Source organism: Bremia lactucae, linkage group LG7, assembly GCF_004359215.1.
Source record: "Bremia lactucae strain SF5 linkage group LG7, whole genome shotgun sequence".
Classification (NCBI taxonomy): domain Eukaryota; phylum Oomycota; class Peronosporomycetes; order Peronosporales; family Peronosporaceae; genus Bremia; species Bremia lactucae.
This window is the reverse complement of record NC_090616.1, coordinates 2,062,279-2,085,424: the sequence shown is the minus strand read 5'-3', so window position 1 is coordinate 2,085,424 and position 23,146 is coordinate 2,062,279. Positions and strand designations below refer to the sequence as shown.

At 43.9% G+C, this 23,146-nt stretch overlaps 2 protein-coding genes across 2 annotated transcripts; one reads left to right on the top strand and one right to left on the bottom strand.

Moving 5' to 3' along the window:
- Nucleotides 1-6,903: 6,903 nt before the first annotated feature.
- CCR75_008812 (uncharacterized protein) lies at nucleotides 6,904-9,210 on the top strand (the record flags this gene model as incomplete). The annotated part of the gene is made up of 1 exon (XM_067966860.1): nucleotides 6,904-9,210. The coding sequence occupies one exon, from the start codon at nucleotides 6,904-6,906 to the stop codon at nucleotides 9,208-9,210; it is 2,307 nt and encodes a 768-aa protein (XP_067816155.1).
- A 9,335-nt stretch (nucleotides 9,211-18,545) lies between these two features.
- On the bottom strand, nucleotides 18,546-20,330 carry CCR75_008811 (uncharacterized protein; the record flags this gene model as incomplete). Its single annotated transcript, XM_067966859.1, has 1 exon — nucleotides 18,546-20,330. The coding sequence occupies one exon, from the start codon at nucleotides 20,328-20,330 to the stop codon at nucleotides 18,546-18,548; it is 1,785 nt and encodes a 594-aa protein (XP_067816073.1).
- Nucleotides 20,331-23,146: the final 2,816 nt, after the last annotated feature.

Genomic DNA, 23,146 nt, shown 5'->3' with positions numbered 1-23,146 from the left:
TGTTGCCATGTGGGGACTACCGCCGGTGAGCGTTCGGAGCGGAGAAGGAAAATGAATCAAGTGCTAATTTTCTGCTCTTGATCCTCACAGCCGGAACCAGTTTTTGCCGATCGATTTTATGAGCATACAAATGCCAGTAGCCTTCGTGCACACCACATGTACACAGCTGGTCGGCAACTGCACATAGATAGGGTGAATTTGCAACTTCAAGAGCGACTTTCTGTGGCCGATTGCTCATCGTTTTGTATAGTCGTCAAAGCTTGAGCATATCGCGTTCTGCGCGATTTCAATGACGAGTACTGACGTGTATGCGTAGCAATAGTGTTATGGTTGGGCCTAGACATGGGTAAAAAGTGGAAAGGATGTACATATGGATGTGTCAAAAGTTGCCATATGCAAAAATTGTTTTGGACAGGTTCAATTGACCTTCTAGATCGCAATAAGATTTACGAAAAACTTGCCCGGCACAAGGAGCAAAGCAAGAAGAATTTAAGTTACGTGGAGCACCATGGTACTTTCATTGATTGTGACGAAAATGTTACATGAACATTAATCTTGATTGTATAGCTTCAGCAAAATGGAGAATGATATTAAGTGACTTAATAATAACTCTTTTGAAGTAAATTTCAACCTTTTTACAATGTACGGGTGGTGCCTCACGTCACTTCACGTACACTTGTACGTGCAGCGGGAGACTCTCTTTAAAACAATTGCTTTAAAGAGGGTTAATTAAACACTGTATTTGATATCATTAAGTTCTTCTTTTTATCTACTTAATACTAACTTATTTATAACTAATACAAAATATGTACTAAAAGTCTTATCTGACTTTCTCTTTGCGCGCGTCCAGCGCTGACTGGACCGCGAAGAAAGTAGATATAAAGATCCATATCTACCAATGAATAAGTCTTTAGAAGACTACCATGTAAAGTAATATTCTCCAGATATTATCTACCATTTAGATAATATATTAATTAACAATCTTTAAGTGTTAATTTTATGTAACGATACACCCCGTTACATCACCCCTCCCTTAAACGACAATCAATCTGACTGTCATTAGGAATAGTGTTCACTATAAGACCACTCTATTAAAAACGATGTTGATAAGTCAGAACCGTCATTGTTTATTCTATCGCATGGTTAACAAGTCTATGCGGTTTGACAACAGTGCGAAGTCTTCGGCTGCGGTTCATGCAGCCGCGAGCGACGCATTATTGTCTCTTTGGCAGACGTTCCGTCTGTCGTAGTGTCATCTTCTCCCGCAACCTAAAAATGTTGCGGGTGCACGTGGTGATACACCACGTGAATGCGACCCCTCCTTTAAGGTCGACTATGAATGCGAGTTGGATGAAATGACCGACTCGGGGAGAACAGAACAGTCACCTGATCATCGTCAGGCGGCTGACTATGAGCCTTCGAATGAGGGGGCTCATTCGAGTAGACGTGCTGGTAGCATTCGCTGCAACAAGTCGGTTCCGACGATGAGGATGATTCCTCATCGCCAGCACCGTCTCCCTTGCCATCACCCGCACAAATTCCTGTGCGTGGTGATGACGATAGCGTAAGCCATCGTGATAAAAGTTCCTGTGGTATACCTGCTACAGCGGATACCACTCAGGGGATCTTAGATACTAAGATGTCTCGTCTGGCCTCTGATAAGAAGCCGTGGCTTTTGCCTGAACAGCTAATTAATAGCTTGTCTGGACAGACTACTCCTCACAATAAATATCCATTATTTATTGCGACAAAGCAACATGGCCTTAATCCCAGCACGAAGAACTTTCGCGCTGAGGAAGATTTTCATCTTGATGCTTTTCTTCAAATATCGATGGTATAGTCGCAACAATAACCGAAATAAAGTCTCGCTTATGCAAGCTTGAAGCGCGTTCATTCGCAATGCCAAATACATTGGACGCGAAGCCCGGATTCAAAGACTTAACGCGATTCGCGTTAAGTTTGAGAAACGAACATCAACCGGTGCAAGGTATAAATTTCATCGGTTGTCATGTGAGGCAGGACTTTCGTGCCTCACGCGGGGTGATCCCTGTTCGTGTTGTGTCGACAACACGAAACGGGTGATGGGGGGTGTCTATTCCCATTCTTCGCCCTGGGGAAGGGCTCGCATCTCTATCGAGCAGCGCGATGCGATTGACGTTTTGCAATCGATTTGCAAGCGCCAGGGGCGCGTGTTTCCCGATGGACCTTCTGATCCATCGGATGGGTCTCGTCATACTGGCGGACGAGGTCCTCAACGTCAACAATCAGCTGGAAACGAGGCTTCCAGCTGTCATGTGAAGGTGGATAACCGCGCCAGCGAACAAGATAACTCGTTCAATGCCCCTTCACATCACGATAGTTTTGGAAACGTTCCACAAGGAAACGCTGACCACCGTGGGAATCCACCAATGATTGTGGCGGAGGAGTAAAAATTAGATCCGACCCATGGGTCGGATCTAGAGTCGAATATCGACAACTCGATCGCTCCCTCCATGATCTGGAGGAAGGGCTAGATCACAAGCGCGGTATGCGTCGCTCGTTAGAGCAGACTCAACATGTCGAACGGTTGGAAGACCGTTCGAAGAGTGCGTACTCCATGTTGGAGTACGAATGGAAGTATCACGCTCTTTCGGATGAGCTGTCGTCAGCTCATCGCGGTTTCGAGGATATTCGAACCCGACATGAGAATCTCCAGATTCAGCATGAGAATCTGGTTCGTGACCACAAGAATCTCTTGGGGATTCTTGAAAAGGGTGGTCAAATTCGTCCTCGGAAGAAGCCGCGTACTGATGGTACGGGCGGAGCCGACCAACGTAAGACGTAGGATGCGTTCGCATCCAACGTGGCAATTCTATTGTGTACCAATTGCCTCTGCGATGCAGTATACGGAAAGGACCAATGACCTTGGGTAGTAGTTTACTGCTACCCACATTAATGACTAATCGCTTAGGTAAGTTTACCGTAGAGAGTAGCACTAGATCATTAATATTAAATGAATGAGCATTTGCTCTTCCATGTTTGTCTGCATTCCGTTTTTGTCGGTCCACTGCGTTAGCAATGGAATCCTGAACGAAACGGATTATTGATTCTCGAGTTAGCAGAAACTCTTCTGCTAACTCATTGGTTTCGTCTTTTTCAATGCGCTTTGTGTGCACTGCCATAAGAGTTTTCTCCTCTTCGATGTCGATTGCTTCGACATCGATATCATTCGCGTCGTTGTTAACTTCGACGCGTGATAAACATGATTCAGATAAGGTGTTACTCCTGCGAGTCCCCCCCTAAACTAGAGGATCCCTCTAATTGGGTGAGTATGCGTGGTCGGCGTCAGTTTTTCACGAAGAATGGTGTATGCGTTGTAGACGCATGCGCCGAATTATTGATGGCGACTTCGACCATCGGTAAAAACTCGCTCCAATTCGGATACGATTAGACGTAACCTCGAAATATATCTTCGAAGACGTGATTTACGCGTTTCGACTGACCATCTGTCTCTCGATGATCAGAAGTTGACATAGCCAGCCGTGTTCCGAGAGACCGTAACACGGATTGCAAGAACTCCGCCGTAAACCGTGGATCTCTATCCGAGACCAGTTCGCGGGGTAACCGTGGAGTTTGAATACCGTGTCGATAAAGACACGAGCACAGCCCGGAGCCGTTATCGACTCTGGTACTGCAGCACGATGTACAATCTTGCTGAATCTGTCTACAAAAAAACGATTCCATTATTTTGTGATCGTCTTCGGGAAATCCGAAGACGAAGTCCATAGACACGGACTTCCAACACTCTGCTGGAAGTGGTAGGGGTTGGAGAGGTGCACGGGATGAAGGACTAGGCTTCACCCGTTGACATAAATCGCAAGCGCGAATGTACTTGCGAACGAACTGATACTGGCGGGGCTAGTAGAAGTCGCGACTTACTGTGAGAAAAGTTTTCTCACGTCCACGATGACCACTTGATGGTGCATCGTGACACTCATGCATGATGCGCAAGCGCAAATCATTGTAAGTTGGGAGGGCGACACGAGGAGTGTCGCCGGCAAAGGCTGTATAATACAATAAGCCGCTGCGTGTTGCGTATCGATCGGATGACGATCGAAATATAGGCCGTAAATCACAATAAGCCGTTGCGTGTTGTGTATCGATCGGATGACGATCGAAATATAGGCCGTAAATCCTTAAGAGATTTATCGGATGGATTTATTAGATTATCCATTAAACGCAGAAGGTCCTTATTTTCTGCGTAGGCTTTCTTTATGTCATCAGATAAGGTTGATGACGGAACACTTGAAACGAGTGTTGCAACAGTAGAATTATTTCCACTGTTGGAATGCGCAGCCGGCTCGAAATCGGGTTGGCGTGATAACGCATCAGCGACGATATTTAGTTGTCCTGGTTCATGTTCCAAAGGGAAGTTATGCTCCGCGAAAAAGAATAGCCACCTCGCCATTTTTTGCGAGAGGTGTGTACTATTTACGGCCGTGCGTAATGACGCATGGTCCGTATATACGATGAGCGGTCTATCTCCTAGTTTGCAGACCCTAAATTTAGCCAGTGCATATTTCATGGCAAGGGGTTCCTTGTCATGCACTAAATAATTGCGTTCAGCTGTTAGCAGCTGACGCGATTGGAACAAGACGCTCCACGCCGTCTGTATCGAATTGCATTAACGCGGAGCCGATTGCAAAATCGCTGGCGTCACAGACCACATGGAATGGTATGTCTTGATCTGCAATCGCCAAGATGGGCGATTGCATCAAGCTTTGCTTGATACCTTCAAACGAACGCTGACAATCAGCGTTCCATAACCATTTCTCGTCTTTTTTCAAGAGACGAGAGAGATGAACTGTCATCTCTGCATAATTGCGAGAGTACTTGTGCAAGTACGCCGCTAAACCAAGGAACTTTCTAAGTCCCTTGACATCGACTGGAACTGGCCAGTCGGTATTTGCCCTGATCTTTTCGTAATTAGGACGCACGCCGTGTCAGTGGCCACTGCTTCATGACACAATATCTCGAGCCCGGTTTGAGCTCGATCTCATGTCGGATGCCTTTAGCCTTAGGCTACTCGCACGGAACTGCTTTGGGGAATACATCTTTGAATTCAATCAAATCTTTGTATAAAGAATTTGTCTAAAGTTACTCAGAGGATGGAGAAGTATATCTCTCAATCCGAGTGTTCACATCGAGAACACTTTCGTCGATCAATTAGCTGCTGAAAACCCGTTTGTTCTCTACAAACTTTTTCGCTATCCGAATATCGGTTACGCATTCGTCCTCTTTGACGAAAACGCAGATCCTCTTGATTCTACCACTATGCAGATCTCTCAAGAACTGCTTGGTTTTTAGGGTTTTAATTGAGTTATCTCCGAAGTTAACATCGGAGGCGCATACAGATCAAGAGTATAAGCGCCTTTTCTTGATCCGTTATTAACCAAGACATTCAACGTCTCGGTTTCTTCCTGGTATTTGTCAATAGGCTGTCGAGGGATCAATCCCTCGGAATGCTGAATTCTAGTCAATTCAGCATTAATTATTCAAGTTTTTTTTTTCTAAAGTATGTGGGGACTTATTCCTTCAACGTCTTACCGACTGTGATTGCGCTATCACAGTCGGGTCCTCTACCGTCGACTCTCTACTTGACCTAGGATCATCGTGTTGCCCCTTTTGAACAACCGGTATATTCCTTGAATGTTGCTCGCTAGACGCACATTCATGTCTCAATCCACTCGACTTATTTGAGTGGTGGACCTTCGGCGCTGCATGTGTATTCGCACAGCCGCCGGCAGCTGACTCCACAGGGTGATTAGTAATCACACTGTGATCTTGTGCAGTTGTACTAACGACCGTAGCTTAAGTAAGGCCATCGCTCTCCCTCGTAGCACATCCACACGCTTGTGAACGCTCCAAAATGTTCATTAGATGGTCATCTCATTAACAAGTGGCAGGCATCTTTACGGATCGATGCTGCCAGTTGATCCTTGGCTCATATTTTCTGAGCCAAGGCAAACCTAGGATGACATCAAATTTGTCATCCAAATCCAGTACGATGATGATTTCATCATACTGTAAATCTGTTAACGTGTAGTTAAATTTCACTACGCGTTTCGTTACTGTTATCGATGCGCCTGTTGCTAGACGCACAGCGCGAGTGGTGCCTCACGTCGCTTCACGCACACTAATACGTGCAGAGGAAGACTCTCTTTAGAACACTTTCTCTAAAGAGAGTTATAAGTAAACTGTATTTAATATAATACAGTGCTTCTGTTTCTATCTACTTAATACCAACTTAATTATAAACTAATACATAACATGTAATAAAGTCTTTTCTGTATCTCTTTTTGTGTGCGTCCAGTGCTGACGGGGGACCGCGGAGCAAGTAGATATAATGGCAAATATCTTGCAATGGATAAGCTGTTCGAAAATTACTATGTAAAGTAAAATTCTCCAACTCTACCTTTTGTTAATTAATATATTCATTAACAACCTTTTAAGTGTTAATTTCACGTAAAGATACACCTCGTTACAGGCGATTGGCGGCGTTAATTTTAACTTAAAGTAACCAGTAATATTTAGTATTATTTCCTGTAAGAGGAAAAAATATTCTTATTTTATATAAGAAGAAATAAGATAAAATGTACAAATAATTATCTTTATTAATTAGTTGACTTGATTCATCCAATGTTATCAAATTTGGAAATATTGACGCAACGAGACATTAGTTCGAAGAGTGATATAATTCAACTGTTGCACTGCGTCTCCTGTCGAACTGGAAGAAGTGGAAAGTTCTACGGAATTTCTCAGTTAAAGCTTAAATCATTAATTTCACTTTTCAATCTATGCTGTTTACAACCTCAAGGGATAATCTGCGGCGTTTAGAGTTCCCAGAAAGACAAAACACGTATAATGAAGCTCTTATGTGCCATAGTCGGAGAGAGAAGCGTATTCCCTGTGACCATTGACGAAACGAAGTCAGTGGTGGCCTTGAATGACGCTATCAAAATTAAAAACTCAAACAAAATAAAATGCGATGCTGCCGAACTCGAGCTGTACTTGGCGAGAAAGGGGAACGCGTGGCTGTCAGATAGCGAGCCGAGTGCACAGCAACTTATAAAGGGAAATGTGGATGATGACATCGAAAGTATGCTTGATTGCAAGCCATTGATGTCAACTCGGTCTATCCAGCGTTATCTAAACGAAAACCAAATGCCCGCGCCGCAGCCAAGGCAAATTCACGTGCTGGTAGTGGTCCCACGACAAATTCTCTCTATTTCGCGGAACAGCAAAACCGCGAAAACTGTGGAAAGGTATGAGACTCTTTCCAAGACACTTGCTAGTCAACAACAAGTCGAGTCACTTTCGAAAGCAATCCGCTCAATTCTCGAGAGCAAAGATGAGGTTACACCATTTGTCGTTTTGGAAAGCTCGTCTGGTATGGGAAAGACGCAAATGGCATTCAACTTGGACGCCACTGGACAATTTGATATTTATCACATAATGTGTGACAATGTCGATGATAAAGGACAAGACATTAGTGCAGCGTATGCATCACGTAGCCGCGTTTTCGAAAATTGCCTGAAAAAAGACTTTGAAATGACGAATGGGCCAAATACGGGCAGCATTATGTTATTGCAAGGTGAAAATTATTTATCTCTTTATGGCTTTATCTATGCTGCACTGCTCGAAAAAAATGAATTGGAAACAGCTGTTTGGACTCGTAACGATGTCAATCAGGCACTCAAAGATCGTGTTACGAATGGAAAAAAGCCCTTTATCTTTTTTCTAGATGATTTTCCGCGTGAAATTGATCGAAAAGCCGCATCAAACGATCGTTGGGCTTACGATAATAGACGTCGCCTTCGTCTCATGCTAAACGTATTTCGATCGTTTGGTCTTGTTGTGGTAGTCAGCTCCACGAGTGGTACGGCACGAGGTTTGACTTCGGTTTCCTCTGGATCGCGATGTCCTGCGGATTATCTGTGGTGCATAGTGCACCCACTTTTACCTCGCACCGTAATTGGCAGTGATGTTCAAATACTACCAACGGTTTTCCAAAACATTGTCGCGAATAGTCGACCGCTCTTCGCTGAGATTGCTATCCAGTATATACGGGAAAATCCGTGGAATGTCGGCAATAATACAGCAAATTACTTAAATGCACTGGTTGGACATTTGGCACCACTATTGGCCCGGAGGAAGCAAAGACGACATCACGAGTTTGAAATTGGTCAGCTATGCTTGTTGCTCTGCTCGAGTTGTCGTGTTGAAGACGGTAAATTGAATTTGATTGACAGTCATTATGCTTGCTTAGATGAAAAGAGGACATTTAGGCTGTTTCTGAAGGCAAATGGCAATTCTTACAAAGCCGACGAAGCCGAATTCGATTTTGAAGACAGAAGAAGCTGGAAATGTCGTAGTGTGTTTCCTCACCCGTCGAATGACGTCCTTCTTTACTTGACTCTGACGGGCGGTATGTCATATCGTCCGTTTGACCTTTCCTTGCGTGAGGTCTTTTTGTCAGTGCCGACTACAACAATGTATTTGCATGATACCAACGAGCCTATGGACGAGAAGCAGCGTTTCGAAGTGTTCGTGTTCGCGGCTGTCGTGTTGGCGAGTCATGTTGCCGGACTTGGTGGGGTGGCATTCCCGACATTTTTGGGTCGGCTTTTGTACGAATTGGGCGTTAAGTCACAAGATGTGAAGATAGATTTTCCTGTAGGATTTGAGACACGCGGGAATTGGGTCGTTCCATTCTTGTCTCCTCCAAACGTAAAATGGCCAGCTTGGCTGCTTAATGACGAATTAAAGTTGGACAATTTCGTCCAAACTGCCAACAGTGAAACGATCGACTTTCGTATTGATTCCGGGCTGATATCTGGCGAATGCAACGACGAGGAGCAGCCTCTGTCGCTCGAGACAATAAGAAAGATTCTGTCGCGTGTACCGGCTGAATCCAAACTGCATTTGGTAGTGACGAGGGGATTGCAGAAAGAATATTTTATAAGGGAAGAAACATATGCAGCATTTGTGCGAGAACACAATTTGGCAACAATGGATGTCTATCGCGTTTCATGTGGTTCGAAGCTAGAGGAAATTGTTGGGATAGAGAATCAAGAATTGCACAAAGTACAGTGCATGGATGATGGTAGCACGAAGCACTGTGAAAAAAAGCTCGTCATTTTCGTTGAGATTGGCAATGGAAGAATCTAGTCTCCAGAATTCGATTTGCATGCTGTTTGCGTTATAATCAATACTACTTGTTTTGACGTACATTCCATACAAATGCCGACTATATCGTAGGGAAAGTTTTTTTTACCTCTTTCGTTAAGCTGGTTTTTACGATATAATACATTCTTTCTCTAAAATACTACGAAGACACCGTTATGAACAATTAATGCGCCTAGGTTGGAATAATAAAAAAAAACTTGTCCCATTATATCATCAATTATTATTGAAAAATAAATGAAATTTAAATTAATTGATAATAATAATAATTCAATAGACATTTAGATAATTTATTTGACGCAAACTCCGAAGCGTGTAATCTTCGACAGGAGCTTGCTGCTCAATATAAGGCGAAGCAACGATGTAACGAGTTGTATCGTTAAATAAGTATTATTTTCTAAAAGAGGAATAAGTAATATTATGTTCCATGAACAGAAATACGATAAAAAGTACTAATAAATATCTTTTTTGATTAGTTCCTAAATTAAAAAATTTGGTAATATCGAGGCAATAAGACATTAATTCTATTGATTGGTGTTGATTCAAGTTTTAATCAAACGCGCCAATCATTACAAGACACGATTGTGGGGTGCGCAATTTTATGACTCTCACGTCCGTATTTCCGTCCATAGCCCAGCTATGAACGAAAACATCGTCGAAATAACTTTGTGCGAATTCATGCACGGGTCTTAACAGATTCAGTACGCATATGTTGAATGTTGGGGGGGGCCCTTACTAAGCCCCTGTGGTATTACTAGCCATTCCTAGAGCATCCCACTGGGAGTGCTCACTGCTGTGTACGGGATGTCCCGTATATATTTTTCAAGTCGAGGCCGTCCTTGTCCTTGAAATATTTCACAGCCGCTGAATTCCTTGAGATCAGCAGAAGCTAAGGAATCAAAGCCTGCATCGATCGCTGTGCTACTCGCCCTTTAATCGAACTTATAACCTGTTGAGGTATGCTTTGCATGCATAGGAGGCGCCATACATAGTAAGTTACATATATAATAAATTCAGAAGAAGCTTGCGAACAAAACCACATACATTAATACAGTTTTACTTTTTCTCTATTCTTACGCCTTAAACTAGACCTTAAGCTAATTTACCTTAGCTTTATAAGAAACCTTTCTCTGTACCTTTTTGTACGTGAAGTTTCGAGGAACCGCACCTTCACTGTAATCAGTAGGTTGACTAGTACTGTTATTATTACTAGCAAAGGTGCCTAGTTACAAATGACCGGATAAGGTTAAAAAAAGCCTTCAAGAAAAAGAGGAACGCAGGCGTTTACCTAGAACTGTTCGGTTGACTTTGAACAATTGTATTAAGGACCTGATGCACTTGATTCACAAAAAAGCTTCATTAGACCAGTCTGGCGTAAACACAATGCAATTGGTGTGAATCCTTAGTCAATTCAAGATGCCGTGATTGAAAAAAATGATCTTCTCAGCATGTGCCAATAATTGCTCGAGCAGCGCGTCTTCTACACCAACTTCATGCTTTACAACTATGCCGCGGTTGGTCCTCTTTAAGAGCAACTTAACTCGTTGGTCTGGTAGGACCATTGATCGATATCAACTTTCATTTTTGACTCATCCAGACTTCACAAGTCTAGTGACGACAAAACGGAATTCTTCATTGATACCGTTTCCAGCATCGACGGTACACATGTAAGCGGGCAAAGGATGTCACTCCTTCGTTCCAAGCTTGGGAAGCATTCGTACAGAGTGATCGTAGCACCGGCCGCGAGGTCTGGCATGAAAACCCGGTTTATTCTCCGTGACCGGTTCGATAAAAAAACCGTAAGCGGTGCACGCTTGAAGCCGCACCGATTGTTTAAAGAGGCATGAATACCTTGCCTCTCGTGGGGGAGTGATGCCATGCTGATTTAAAGGCGCAGGTCATGCCTCAAGGAGGCATTGTCCCTTGAAAAACCACATTGAAGGGCGATCATTTCTTGTGAGATGCGCAAAAGATTGAAAACTTACGAGCGCGGGAAGCGCTCGTTTTCTGATGGACCCTCTGTCTAGGAAAATTAGTCTTGTCGTACTGTGCGACGAGACTCGGAACGTCCATCTTCAATTGGAAACAAGGTTCTCAACGACCATGCGAGGTGGATACCCCTGCCAACGAACGAAGTAATTCGCTCGAACCCTTTTCACCTAGCGGTGGTTTAGGAGGCGTTCAACAAGGAAACGCTTTTCACCACTCGAATCCGTCAATGAATGTGGAGAGGAAGTAAAAATCGGGTCGTCTCGTTCGCCAAACACGTGACTTAGATCGTGTCGTCCATTATTTACGGGAGGACATGGAACAATTCTGTCGTCGCTGAAACGCGACGACGGTTGACGGTATTTCCCTCGAACAGTTGCAGAACGATGCGCAAGTTGCGGTCGAACAACTTGCGAATGAAAGGACACACGGACCGATATACTTGAGCAGTAATTTACTGCCCACATTCGTCACTACATGTTTTGGAAGGTTTCCGTATCCAGTAGGACTAGATCGTGAACTTTAAATGAATGAGCGTTTAAGCTCCTGCCTGAGGGCCATTTCTGTCGATCCACCGCATGAGCGATGAAAATTTTGTACGAAACGAACCACAGTTTCTCTACTTTGCAGAAATTCTCCTGCTGACAGGTTTTGTTTTTGTCTTCAGTGCGATAGATTGCACGGCGGAGATGTCATTCTCCTCTTTACTGAGAGCATTATTGTTCTAGAAAATGTTTTTGGTTTTGTTCCTGAGTCTTTTAGCATCGTTATCAAGGCCAGCAATAACATTATTGGAATTGCTGAGTTTGGCCACATTACCGTTGATTAGATCAACATTGGTATCTTTCATATTGACCTTAGGGCTAATGCGTGATGAGCAAGAGCTAGAAGGTTCTTTGCTCGTGCGAGTCCTCCCCTAATATAAGAGATACTCCTATACAAGGTGTGTATGAGAGGATGGCTTAAACCGTTCACAAAAAACGGTGTATGCTTTGTAGAAGGATGCACTGTATTGTTTATGGCAAATTCTACCATCGGCAAGAACTCGCCTCAAATCTAAGAAGAATGGACGTTTCCGCGAAGTATCTCTTCGAGACTACGGTTTGCCCGCTCCGTCGGACGATCTGTTTCAGGATTGTTAAAAGTTGACATTTTGAACTGCCTTTTAGTGATTTAAACAAAATTTGAAAAACCTCCGCCGTTGATCTAGAGACTCTATTTAAGACCAGTTCGGAAGGTAATCCATGGAGTCGAAATAGCGTGTCAACAAAGACACAAGCACAGCCTTTGGATGTGATCGACTTTAGGACGGCACCAAGATGTACCATCTTGCTAAAACGGTCAACAAAAACAAGAATATTATTATTTTTGTGGGTGTCTTCGGGGAATTCGATGACGAAGTCCATAGATACGGACTGCCAACACTCTATCGGAACAGGCAGAACGGAGCACGGGGTGAAGCACAAGGCTTCATTCGATGACAAACTTCGCAAGCAGGTATGTACTTGCGGACGAGCTCATAGTGGCGTGGCCAGTAGAAGTCCGACTTATCCTGAGATAAGTCTTCACACGTCCACGATGCCCACTCGTTTGTCCATCGTGACACTCATACATGACGCGCAAACGCAAATCATTGTGGGTAGGGACGACGACACGTGGAGTGTAGCCACAACGGCTGTGTGGTACAGTAAGCCGTTGCGTGTTGTGTATCGATTGGATGACGATCGATATAAAGCCGGCAATTTTTGAAAAGATTTTTTGGATGGAGTCATGAGATGATCCATCAAGCATAGAAAGTCCTTATCTTCTTTGTAGGCTTTCTTTATGTCATCATAAAAGGTCGATGACGGAACACTCGTAGTGAGTGTTGCAACAGTAAGATTACTTTCATTGTTGGGGTGCATATCTGACTCAAAATCAGGTCGGCGTGATAACGCATCAACGACGACATTTAGTCGTTCTGGTTTATATTCAACGGAGAAGTTATACTCCGCGAAGAAGGACAGCCACTACGCAATTCTTTGCGTGAGGTGTGGGCTGTTTACTGCCGTGCGTAATGACTCATGGTCCTATATACGATGAACGGTCTATCTCCTAGGAGGCAGACCCTAAATTTAGCCAATGCACATTTCATGGCAAGGAGTTCCTTGTCATGCACTGGGTAATTGCGTTCAGCTGTTAGCAGCTGGCGCGATTGGTAACAGATGACGCGCTCCGCGCCATCTGTATCGTATTGCATTAACGCGCAGCCGATTGCGAAATCTCTGGCGTCGCAGACCACATTGAATGGTCTGTCTTGATCTGCAATCGCCAAGATGGGCGATTGCATCAAGCTTTGCTTGATACCTCAAAGGAACGCTGGCAATCAGCGTTATATTGACATTTCTCGTCTTTTTTCTTTAGAGACGAGAGAGATGAACTGTCATCTCGTCATAATTGCGGCAGTACTTCTGCAAGAACGCCGCTAATCCAAGGAACTTTCGAAGTCCCTTGACATCGAATGGAACTGGCCAGTCGGTAATAGCCTTGATCTTTTCGAGATCAGGGCGCACGCTGTGTTTACCGATGATGCACCCAAAACGTGGCATTTCGCTTGCAGCGAATACTCACTTCTTGAGATTTGCGTACAATTTATGCTTTCGCATAATTGTAAAAACCTAACGAACGTGAGTTATATGAACTTCCACGTCCGTCTTACCGTCCATGGCTCGGCTACGGACGAATACATCGTCGAAATAACTCGGTGCGAATACTCGCACCGGTCTCAATAGATTTGTTACATATCTGTTGAATGTTGCAGGGGCGTTACGAAGCCCCTGTGGCATTACTAGCCATTCCCAGAGTATTCCGCTGGGAGTGCTCACTGCTTGTGCGGGATGTCCGTTCACGCATACGGATCTGACAAAATCCATCCATCAGATCCATAGACGAGAAGATGGCACTTTACGACATACCATCTATAGTTACGTCTTTTCTAGGTATCGGCATTTGAGCCGGTACCGTTGCAGCATTAGTTTATTGATTGCGTTCACTATCCGCCACCCTCCTGTGGCCTTTCGCACACAGAAGGTCGGAGAGCTATGTGAGGAGGTTGACTACCTAACATTGCCCGCTTTAATCGATGCTCACGAGGCAGTGGCTACTACTTTATGACATAGTACTTCGAGCCCGGATTGAGCTCGATCTCATGTCGAGTGCCTTTATCCTTAGGCAACTCGCATTGAACTGCTTCAGGGAATATATCCTTAAATTCAATAAAATCTTTATATAAAGGATTTGTCTTAAGTGACTCCCAGGATTGAGTTATATCTTTCTAAATCCGTTGTCTTCACATTGAGGACACTTTCGTCCATCGATGAGCTGCTGAGAACCCGTTACTTCTATGCAAAAATTACCGTCGACCGAATATCAAATACGTATTTGTCCTTGATGACGAGTACGCAGATCTGCTTGATTCTACCATTATGCAGATCTCTCAAAAACCGTTTAGGGTTAAGGTTGTTTATTGAATTATCTCCAAAATTATCTCCGGAGGCGCATACAGATTAAGAGTATAAGCGCCTGCTCTGGATCCGTCATCACCCAAGACATTTAATGACTCGCTTTCTTCCTGAGATTTATTTACAGGCTGCTGAGGGATTAATCCTTCGGGATGCTGAAGTCTAGTCACATCAGCATTAACTATTTGAGGAGATTTCTCCTGAAGTACGTGGGGATTTATTCCCTTAACATCTTCCGAATGTGATTGCGCTATCACAGTCAGGTCCTCTACGGTCGACTCTCTACTCGACCTAGGATCATCGTGTTGTTCATTTTGGTCAGCCGGTATCTTCCTTGAATGTCGCCCGCGATGCGTACATTCATGACTCAATCCACTCGACTTCTTCGAGTGGTGGACCTTCGGCGCTGCCTGTGCATTCGCACAGCCGCCGGCAGCTAACTCCACAGGGTAACACGTAATTACACTGGGATCTTGTGCAGTCGTGCTAACGACCGTACCACAAGTGAGGCAATCGCACTCACTCGTAGTACATCCACACGTTTGTGGACGCTCCAAGACTTTCATCAGATGGCCATCTGATGAACACGTGGAAGGCATCTTTACGGATCAATGATGCCAGCTGATTCTTAGCTCATATTTTCTGAGCCAAGATAAACCTAGAATGACATCGAATTTGTCATTCAAATCTAGTACGATGAAATCATCATCGTACTGTAAATCGCTTAACGTGTAGTGAAATTTCGCTACGCGTTTCATTACTGACTTGCTTCCCATAGAAGGAATAGGCGGACTTATCGATGCGCCTGTTGCTAGACGCACCGTCATCCTCGTTGGTGAGATGTCGCGCTCAACATATTTGAGCTAACGACCCTCTAGCGACTGGCGACGAATAAAGTTATTCGACGCTTCGCAGTCCACTAGAGTTCTAAGTGACATACCATTTGTCACTTTTAAGTTCAAGGTGATGTGAGATACCTCATCACCAGGTGCAGAGACACATAATGATTGTTTGTCTGGAGCAACTTGAGTCAAGCGATTTACAAATTCTCTTGAGGTTGCTAGATCAGTAGGGCGTTACGCCCCTACCGCCCCGTCCAATTTTGGCGGTGCGCCTCGCTGTTTGCGATTTCGAAACAACGTCGGACCTGCGACAGTTATCCTTTTTGGCATTCGGTCAATAAATACGTTCAGCACTTCTCGGTATTAGGTGTGGGGCACTGCACTCATGAGCGTCGCGTCCTAACTTTTGACAGCGATGGCATTTCTGCAATCGCTTGTTGTTCGAAAATCGAGGTCTCTCGCTTTCGACATAAGAGAGGTCCATAGGTTCTGGACCTCCCAGTTCGTGTCGTCTTGGAGGACGATAGGATGGCGAACTAGCTTGAGCATGTCTCAAGCTAAATTCCTCCTGTTCCGCAACGGATATTGCTTCTTTAAGCGTATCCAGTTCCAAGCGGAACAGGTGGGTCTTTACGGGACCATCCGTAAGACCTTCCATGAACACTCTAATTAACGTGTGTTCATGAACTAGATTGTTCGTGATACAACTCGCGAAGAGTCATATGTGCCGGGTATAAGCGTGCACATCACGCTTGCCTTGTTTAAGATTCAGAATATCTGATCGCGCTCTGAACTCAGCCCTAGACGGTTCAAACGTCTGTTTGAGTCGGGCTTTAAAAGCCTCTAGCGAGCCACAGACATATGGGTCGCGCAACTTAAGGCCTAATGACCAAGTTTTGGCACGACCTGCCAAAGTCGATTGAGCAAATGCGACTTGCATTTGCTCGTCGATGATGCGGCGAGCCGTTATGGCATCCTCCAACTCGACAAACCATCTTAAGAGAGAGTCCCCTATTCTTAGAGATGGCAATCTTTAAGGTTTTGGGACGACGCATGTGCGTCATCCCAGGTACAGGGTTTTTACCTGTTGTAACCTCAACAGTTCTGCCTGTTGAGAGCCTTGCTGACCAAGCAAGGCTACATTCGCCTTTGCCTCGTTAAGCTCATATTGTATAAACTTGGCGATGGCTGAATGGACGGCATCTCTGTCCAAACCTGACAGCATGGCCAGGATGACATCATTCACTACGGTCGAACTCATTCGTTCAAACGCACTCTTTTCTATGTCACTTAGAAAGGAGAAGCTATCACGCGAAACCTTATGCGTGTTCCCATAATCATCTATCATGTCCATGTTAGATGATGGAAATGCGGTCCTTGGACGGACTACAAAGTGCTACCAGGTGTAACGTTGCACTGCCGACTTGTACTGCTTCAGTGCGAGTGGTGCGTCGCGTCACTTGACGTACACTAGTACGTGCAGAGAAAAAAACACTCTTTTAAGATAGGATTAAATGAAAACTGTATTTAAAATAATTAGTATACCTGCTTTCTATCTTTTCGATACTAACTTAATTATAAACTTATACAAACCATGTAAATAAAACTCTATCTGTCTCTCTCTTTGCCCGCGTCCAGCGCTGACCGGACCGCGGAGCAAGTAGATAATGGCTATATCTACCAATGGTAAAGCTTTCTGAATATTACTACATAAAGCAATATTCTGCAAATATTATCTACCTTTTAGACAATATTAATTAACAACCTTTAAGTGTTAATTTCATGCACGTTAGAGTCAATCTACACTGATTACAGTGAAGGTGAGGTGCCTCGAAAGTCATGACGCAAAGGTAACAAAGTTTTTTTTTTGAAAGCAAAGAATACTTAACTTACGATCTCGTCTTAGGCGTAAGAACAGAGAAAAAGAAAGGCTGTAACAATATATGTAGTTTTTCTACGTAACGATCTTCTATCTACTATTGAACTTATTATATTAATAATTATCTATGTGTAGCGCCTGCGCCTTGTAATCACTGGCGGTTTTTTTAAACTCAAATCAGCCAATCAGTAGAAGTAATGTCTTATTAGTGTAATATTATCAGATTTGGTGAAAGTGGAATATAAGTCAAATAATTCAAAAAAAAGTTATTTGTATTTCTTTGCTTATTTCCTTTATTTGAACATAATATTTATTATTACTCATTTAGAAAATAGTATTTATGTAATGAGACACCCTGTTACATTAAACATAATAAGAAATAGATTTCAATTAACTAAATTACTCCAGTGCCAATCTCGATGAAAATGACCAGCTTTTTTTCGCAGAGCCTCGTGCTGCCATCATCCATGCACAGTACTTTCTGTAATTCTTGATTCTCCATACCAACTATTTCTTGAAGCGTCGAATCACTTGAAATGCGATAAACATCCATTGTTGACAAATTGTGTTCTCGCACAAATGTTGCATATGTTTCTTCCCTCGTAAAATATTTTATCTGCAATGCTCTCGTCACTACCAGGTGCACTTTGGAACCAGCGGGTACACGCGACAGTATCTCTTTTATTGTATTGAGAGATAGAGGATGTCCATAGTCCTTGCATTCGCCAGATATCTCCCTGGCACCAATACGAAAGTCGATTTGTTCACGGTTTGTAGTTCGAACGAGATTGCTAAACTTCATAAAGTTGTCATCAAGCAGCCAAGCTGGCCATTCCAAAACGTTTGGAGGAGACAGGAATGGAACGACCAAATTCTCGCTTGTCTCAACGCCTCGAGGTAATTCGATTCTCACATCATGTGGCCTGACGCCCAACTCGTACAAAAGCCGACCCAAAAATGTCGGTAATGCCACCCCACCAAGTCCACCAATATGGCTCGCTAACACGACGGCCGCTGACACCAATGCTTCGAGACGCTGCCCATCGTTCATAGGTTGGTTGGTATTATGAAAATGCATTGTTGTTGTAACGGGCTAGAGTTGCCCTAATGTTACACAGTCCCCATTAAGTACATTTGGTACTTAAGGGGATGGTCAATTACTAAATGTAGTAGCACGTCATTCGCTGGGTGAGGAAACACACTGCGACATTTCCAGGTACGTCTGTCTTCAGCCTCGATCTTGGCTTCGTCGGCTTCGATTTTGCCTTCGACTTTATACAGATGGCCGTAACCCTTCAGTATCAGCCTGAATGTCGTCTTTTCATCTAAGCAAGCATAATGACTGTCAATCAAATTCACTTTACCGTCGTCAGCACGATAACTTGAGCAGAGCAACAAGCACAGCTGACCAATAATGAACTCGTGATATTGTTTTTGCTTCATATCGGCAAATATCCGTGCCAAATGTCCAACCAGTGCATTTAAGTAATTTGCTGTATTGCTGCCCTCACTCCACGGATTTTCCCGCATATACTCGATAGCTTTCCAAGCGAAGAGCGGCCGACTATTAGCAATAATGTCTTGTAAAACGGTTGGCAGTATTCTAATATCATTGCCGATTACTGTACGAGGTAAAAAAGGATGCACTATGCACCACAGATAATCCAAATTGTTTCTAGATCCAGAGGAACGCGAGACCAAATTTCGTGCCGTACCACTCGTGGAGCTGACTATCACAACAAGTCCAAACGATCGAAACACGTTTAGCATGAGACGAAGTCGACGCTTTCGATCGTAAGCCACAGGATTGCTTGATGTGGCTTTTCGATCAATTTCACGTGGAAATTCATCGAGGAAAAAGATGAAAGGCTTCTTTCCACTCGTAGCACGTTCTTTGAGTGCCTTTTCAACATCTTCGCGAGACCTAACAGCGTTATCAACTTCATTTTTTCCAAGCAGTGCAGCATGAATAAATCCATAAAGCCATAGATACTTTGTGCCTTGCAATGATCTAATGCTGCCCGTACTGTCTCTAAGATTTTTTGTAAGTTCAAAGTCATTATTGAGGCAAATGCTGAAAACATTGGTACGTGATGTATACGCTGCACTGATGTCTTGTCCTTTATCATCTACGTTATCAACCCATAGGTAAAAAACATCAAAATTTCCAGTGGCGTTCAAGTTGAATGCCACTTGCGTCTTTCCCATACCAGACGAGCTTTCCAAAACAACAAATGGTGTGACCTCAAAAGTCCCCTCGAGGATTGCGCAGATTGCATTTGAAAGTGACTCGACTTGTTCTTGTTTCGCAAGTGTTTTGGAAAGAGTCTCATACCTTTCCACAGTTTCGGCTTTATTGCTGTCCGGCGAAATGGTGAGTATTTTTTCTGGGACGAATCGAGGAACAGCACTAATTGGAGCCACCACCAGCACGTGAATTTGCTCTTCCTGCGGCGCGGGCATTTGGTTTTCGTTCATACAACGCTGGATAGACCGTGTTGCTTTCAATGGCTTACAATCAAGCATACTTTTGATGTCATCATCCTCCTTTCCCTGTTCGAGTTGCTCTGCACTCGGCTCGCTATCGGACAGCCACGCGTTCCCCTTCCTCGCCAAGTACAGCTCGAGTTTGGCAGCACTGCATTTTATTTTGTTTGGATTTTCAGTTCTAATTGCGTTCTTTAAGGCCCCGACTGGCTTCTTTTCGTCGATATCCACATAGAATACGCCTTTCTCTCCGATTAAGGCACACATGAGCTCCACCATTTGTATTTCGTCTTTCTCTTTTGAATTGTGAACTCGAAAATCCGCAAGAGTAACGAGCCCTCTCCCAAGAGGTCGCAAAATCTCGAGGGATAGGGTGCTAATGCAAACCATAAAAATATTTAATCTCATTTGATTGGCGTAAATTACATCACTAAGCGCAACATGCGGGACGTAGTTGTCCCAATGTTACACGACGTATGAACGCCAATTTGTGTAACGGGGTGTTCGTTACATAAGTACCATTTAGAAGTGCAAATAATTATTTTATTAATTATTTGACTAAAAAGTTGTAATATTGCAAAATATGGTAATATCGACGCAATAAAAAATAAGACATTAGATCTATTGATTGGTTGAGTTGAGTTTAAATCAACCTCACTATTCGTCACAAGGCACGATTGTGCGGTGCGCAAGAAGGCTCCATTCGTAGATAATTATTAAAATGATAAGTTCAGCAAAAGATAGAAGATCGTTACTGTAATGGAGTGTATCGTTACATGAAATTAACTTTAAAGGTTGTTGATTAATATATTATCTAAAAAATAAATAATATTTGAAGAATATTACTTTGCATATTAATATTTAGAAAGCTTATCCATTGGTAGATATAGGCCATTATATCTACTTGTGCTCCGCGGTCCAGTCAGCGCTAGACGCGCGCAAAGAGAGAGACAGATTAGATTATGTTACATGTTTTGTATTAGTTAATAATTAAGTTACATCGAGTGTCATGTTTTGGACAATATTAACGTAGTACTAAAATAGATAGAAACAGAAGAGCTTAATTGCAATAAATACAGTTTGCTTCTAATCCTCTTTAAAGCAACTGTATAAAGAGAGTCTTCCTCTGCACGTACTAGTGTACGTGAAGTGACGTGAGGCACCACTCGCACTGAGGCAAAGCGAAGTGGACTTGTACTGAGCAGTACAAGTCGTAGTGCCCCGTTACACCTGGCAGAACATTGTAGTCCGTCCAAGGGCCACAGTTCCAATCATCTAACATGGACATGTTAAATGATAACGAAAACACGCATCACGTTTTGCGTGATAGCTACTCCTTTCTCAGTGACATAGAAAGGAGTGCGGTCAAACGAATGAGTTCGACCGTAGGGAACGATGCCATCTTGGCCATGCTGTCAGGTTTGGACAGAGATGCCGTCCATTCAGCCATCGCCAAGTTTATACAATATGAACTTAACGAGGAGAAGGAGAAGGTAGCCATCCTGAATCAGCAAGGCTCTCAACAGACAGAACTGTTGAGGTCACAGCAAGTACTGACTTCTGTACCTAGGATGACGCACACGCGTCGTCCAAAAACCTTAAAGATTGACATCTCTAAGTATATAGGAGTCGAGGAAGACTCCCTCTTAAGATGGTTTGTCGAGTTGGACAATGCCATAAGGGCTCGTCACAACGTCAACGAGCAACTGCAAGTCGCATTTGCTCAGTCAAATTTGGCAGGCCGTGCGACCCATATGTCTTTGGCTCGCTAGAGGCTTTTAAGCCCGGCTCAAACAGACGTTTAAACCGCCTTGGGCTGAGTTCAGAGCTCGATTAGAGCTTCTGAATTTCAAGAAAGGCAAGCGTGATGTTCACGCTTATGCTAGCACATACGACTCTTAGCGAGTAGTATCACGATCAATCCAGTTCATGAACAGATGTTGATTACGATGTTCATGCAAGATGTTACGGATGGTCCCGTAAAGACCCACCTGTTTCGCTTGGAATTGGATACGCTTGAAGAAGTAATATCCCCCCCCGTGGCGGGACAGGAGGATTTTAGCTTGAGACAGGCTCAAGCTTGTTCGTCATCGTATCGTCCTCCAAGATGACACGAGCTGGGAGGTCCAGAACCGATGGACCTCTCTTATGTCGTAAGCGAGAAACCTCGCTATTCGAACAACAAGCGTTTGCGTGAATGCAATCGCTGTCAAAAGTTAGGACACTTCGCTCATGAGTATAGTGCTACACGCCCAGCACCAAAAGGTACTGAACGTAATTTTGGACCGTATGCCAAAAAGAGCAACGGTCGCGGGTCCGGGTGTTGTGAAATCGCAACAGCGAGGCGGATCGCCAAAAAAATAGACGGGGTCAGTAGGTGCGCAACGCCCTACTGATCCAGCAACCTCAAGAGACTTTGCAAATCTCTTGACAAAAGTTGCTCCAGACACACATTCATTATGTGTGTCGGCACCTGGCGATGATGAGGTATTTCTCATCACCTTGTACTTAGAAGTGACAAATTTGTCACTTAGAGCCCTAGTGGACTGTGGGGCGTCGAAGAACATTATTCGTCGCCAGTCACTAGAGGGTCGTAGGATCAAATATGTTGAGCGCGACATCTCTCCAACGAGGATGACGGTGCGTCTAGCGACAGGCGCATCGATAAGTCCGCCTATTCCTTCTATGGGAAGCAAGTCAGTAATGAAACGCGTAGCGAAATTTCACTACACGTTAAGCGATTTACAGTACGATGATGATTTCATCGTACTAGATTTGAATGACAAATTCGATGTCATTCTAGGTTTATCTTGGCTCAGAAAATATGAGCTAAGAATCAGCTGGCATCATTGATCCGTAAAGATGCCTTCCACGTGTTCATCAGATGGCCATCTGATGAAAGTCTTGGAGCGTCCACAAACGTGTGGATGTACTACGAGTGAGTGCGATTGCCTCACTTGTGGTACGGTCGTTAGCACGACTGCACAAGATCCCAGTGTAATTACGTGTTACCCTGTGGAGTTAGCTGCCGGCGGCTGTGCGAATGCACAGGCAGCGCCGAAGGTCCACCACTCGAAGAAGTCGAGTGGATTGAGTCATGAATGTACGCATCGCGGGCGACATTCAAGGAAGATACCGGCTGACCAAAATGAACAACACGATGATCCTAGGTCGAGTAGAGAGTCGACCGTAGAGGACCTGACTGTGATAGCGCAATCACATTC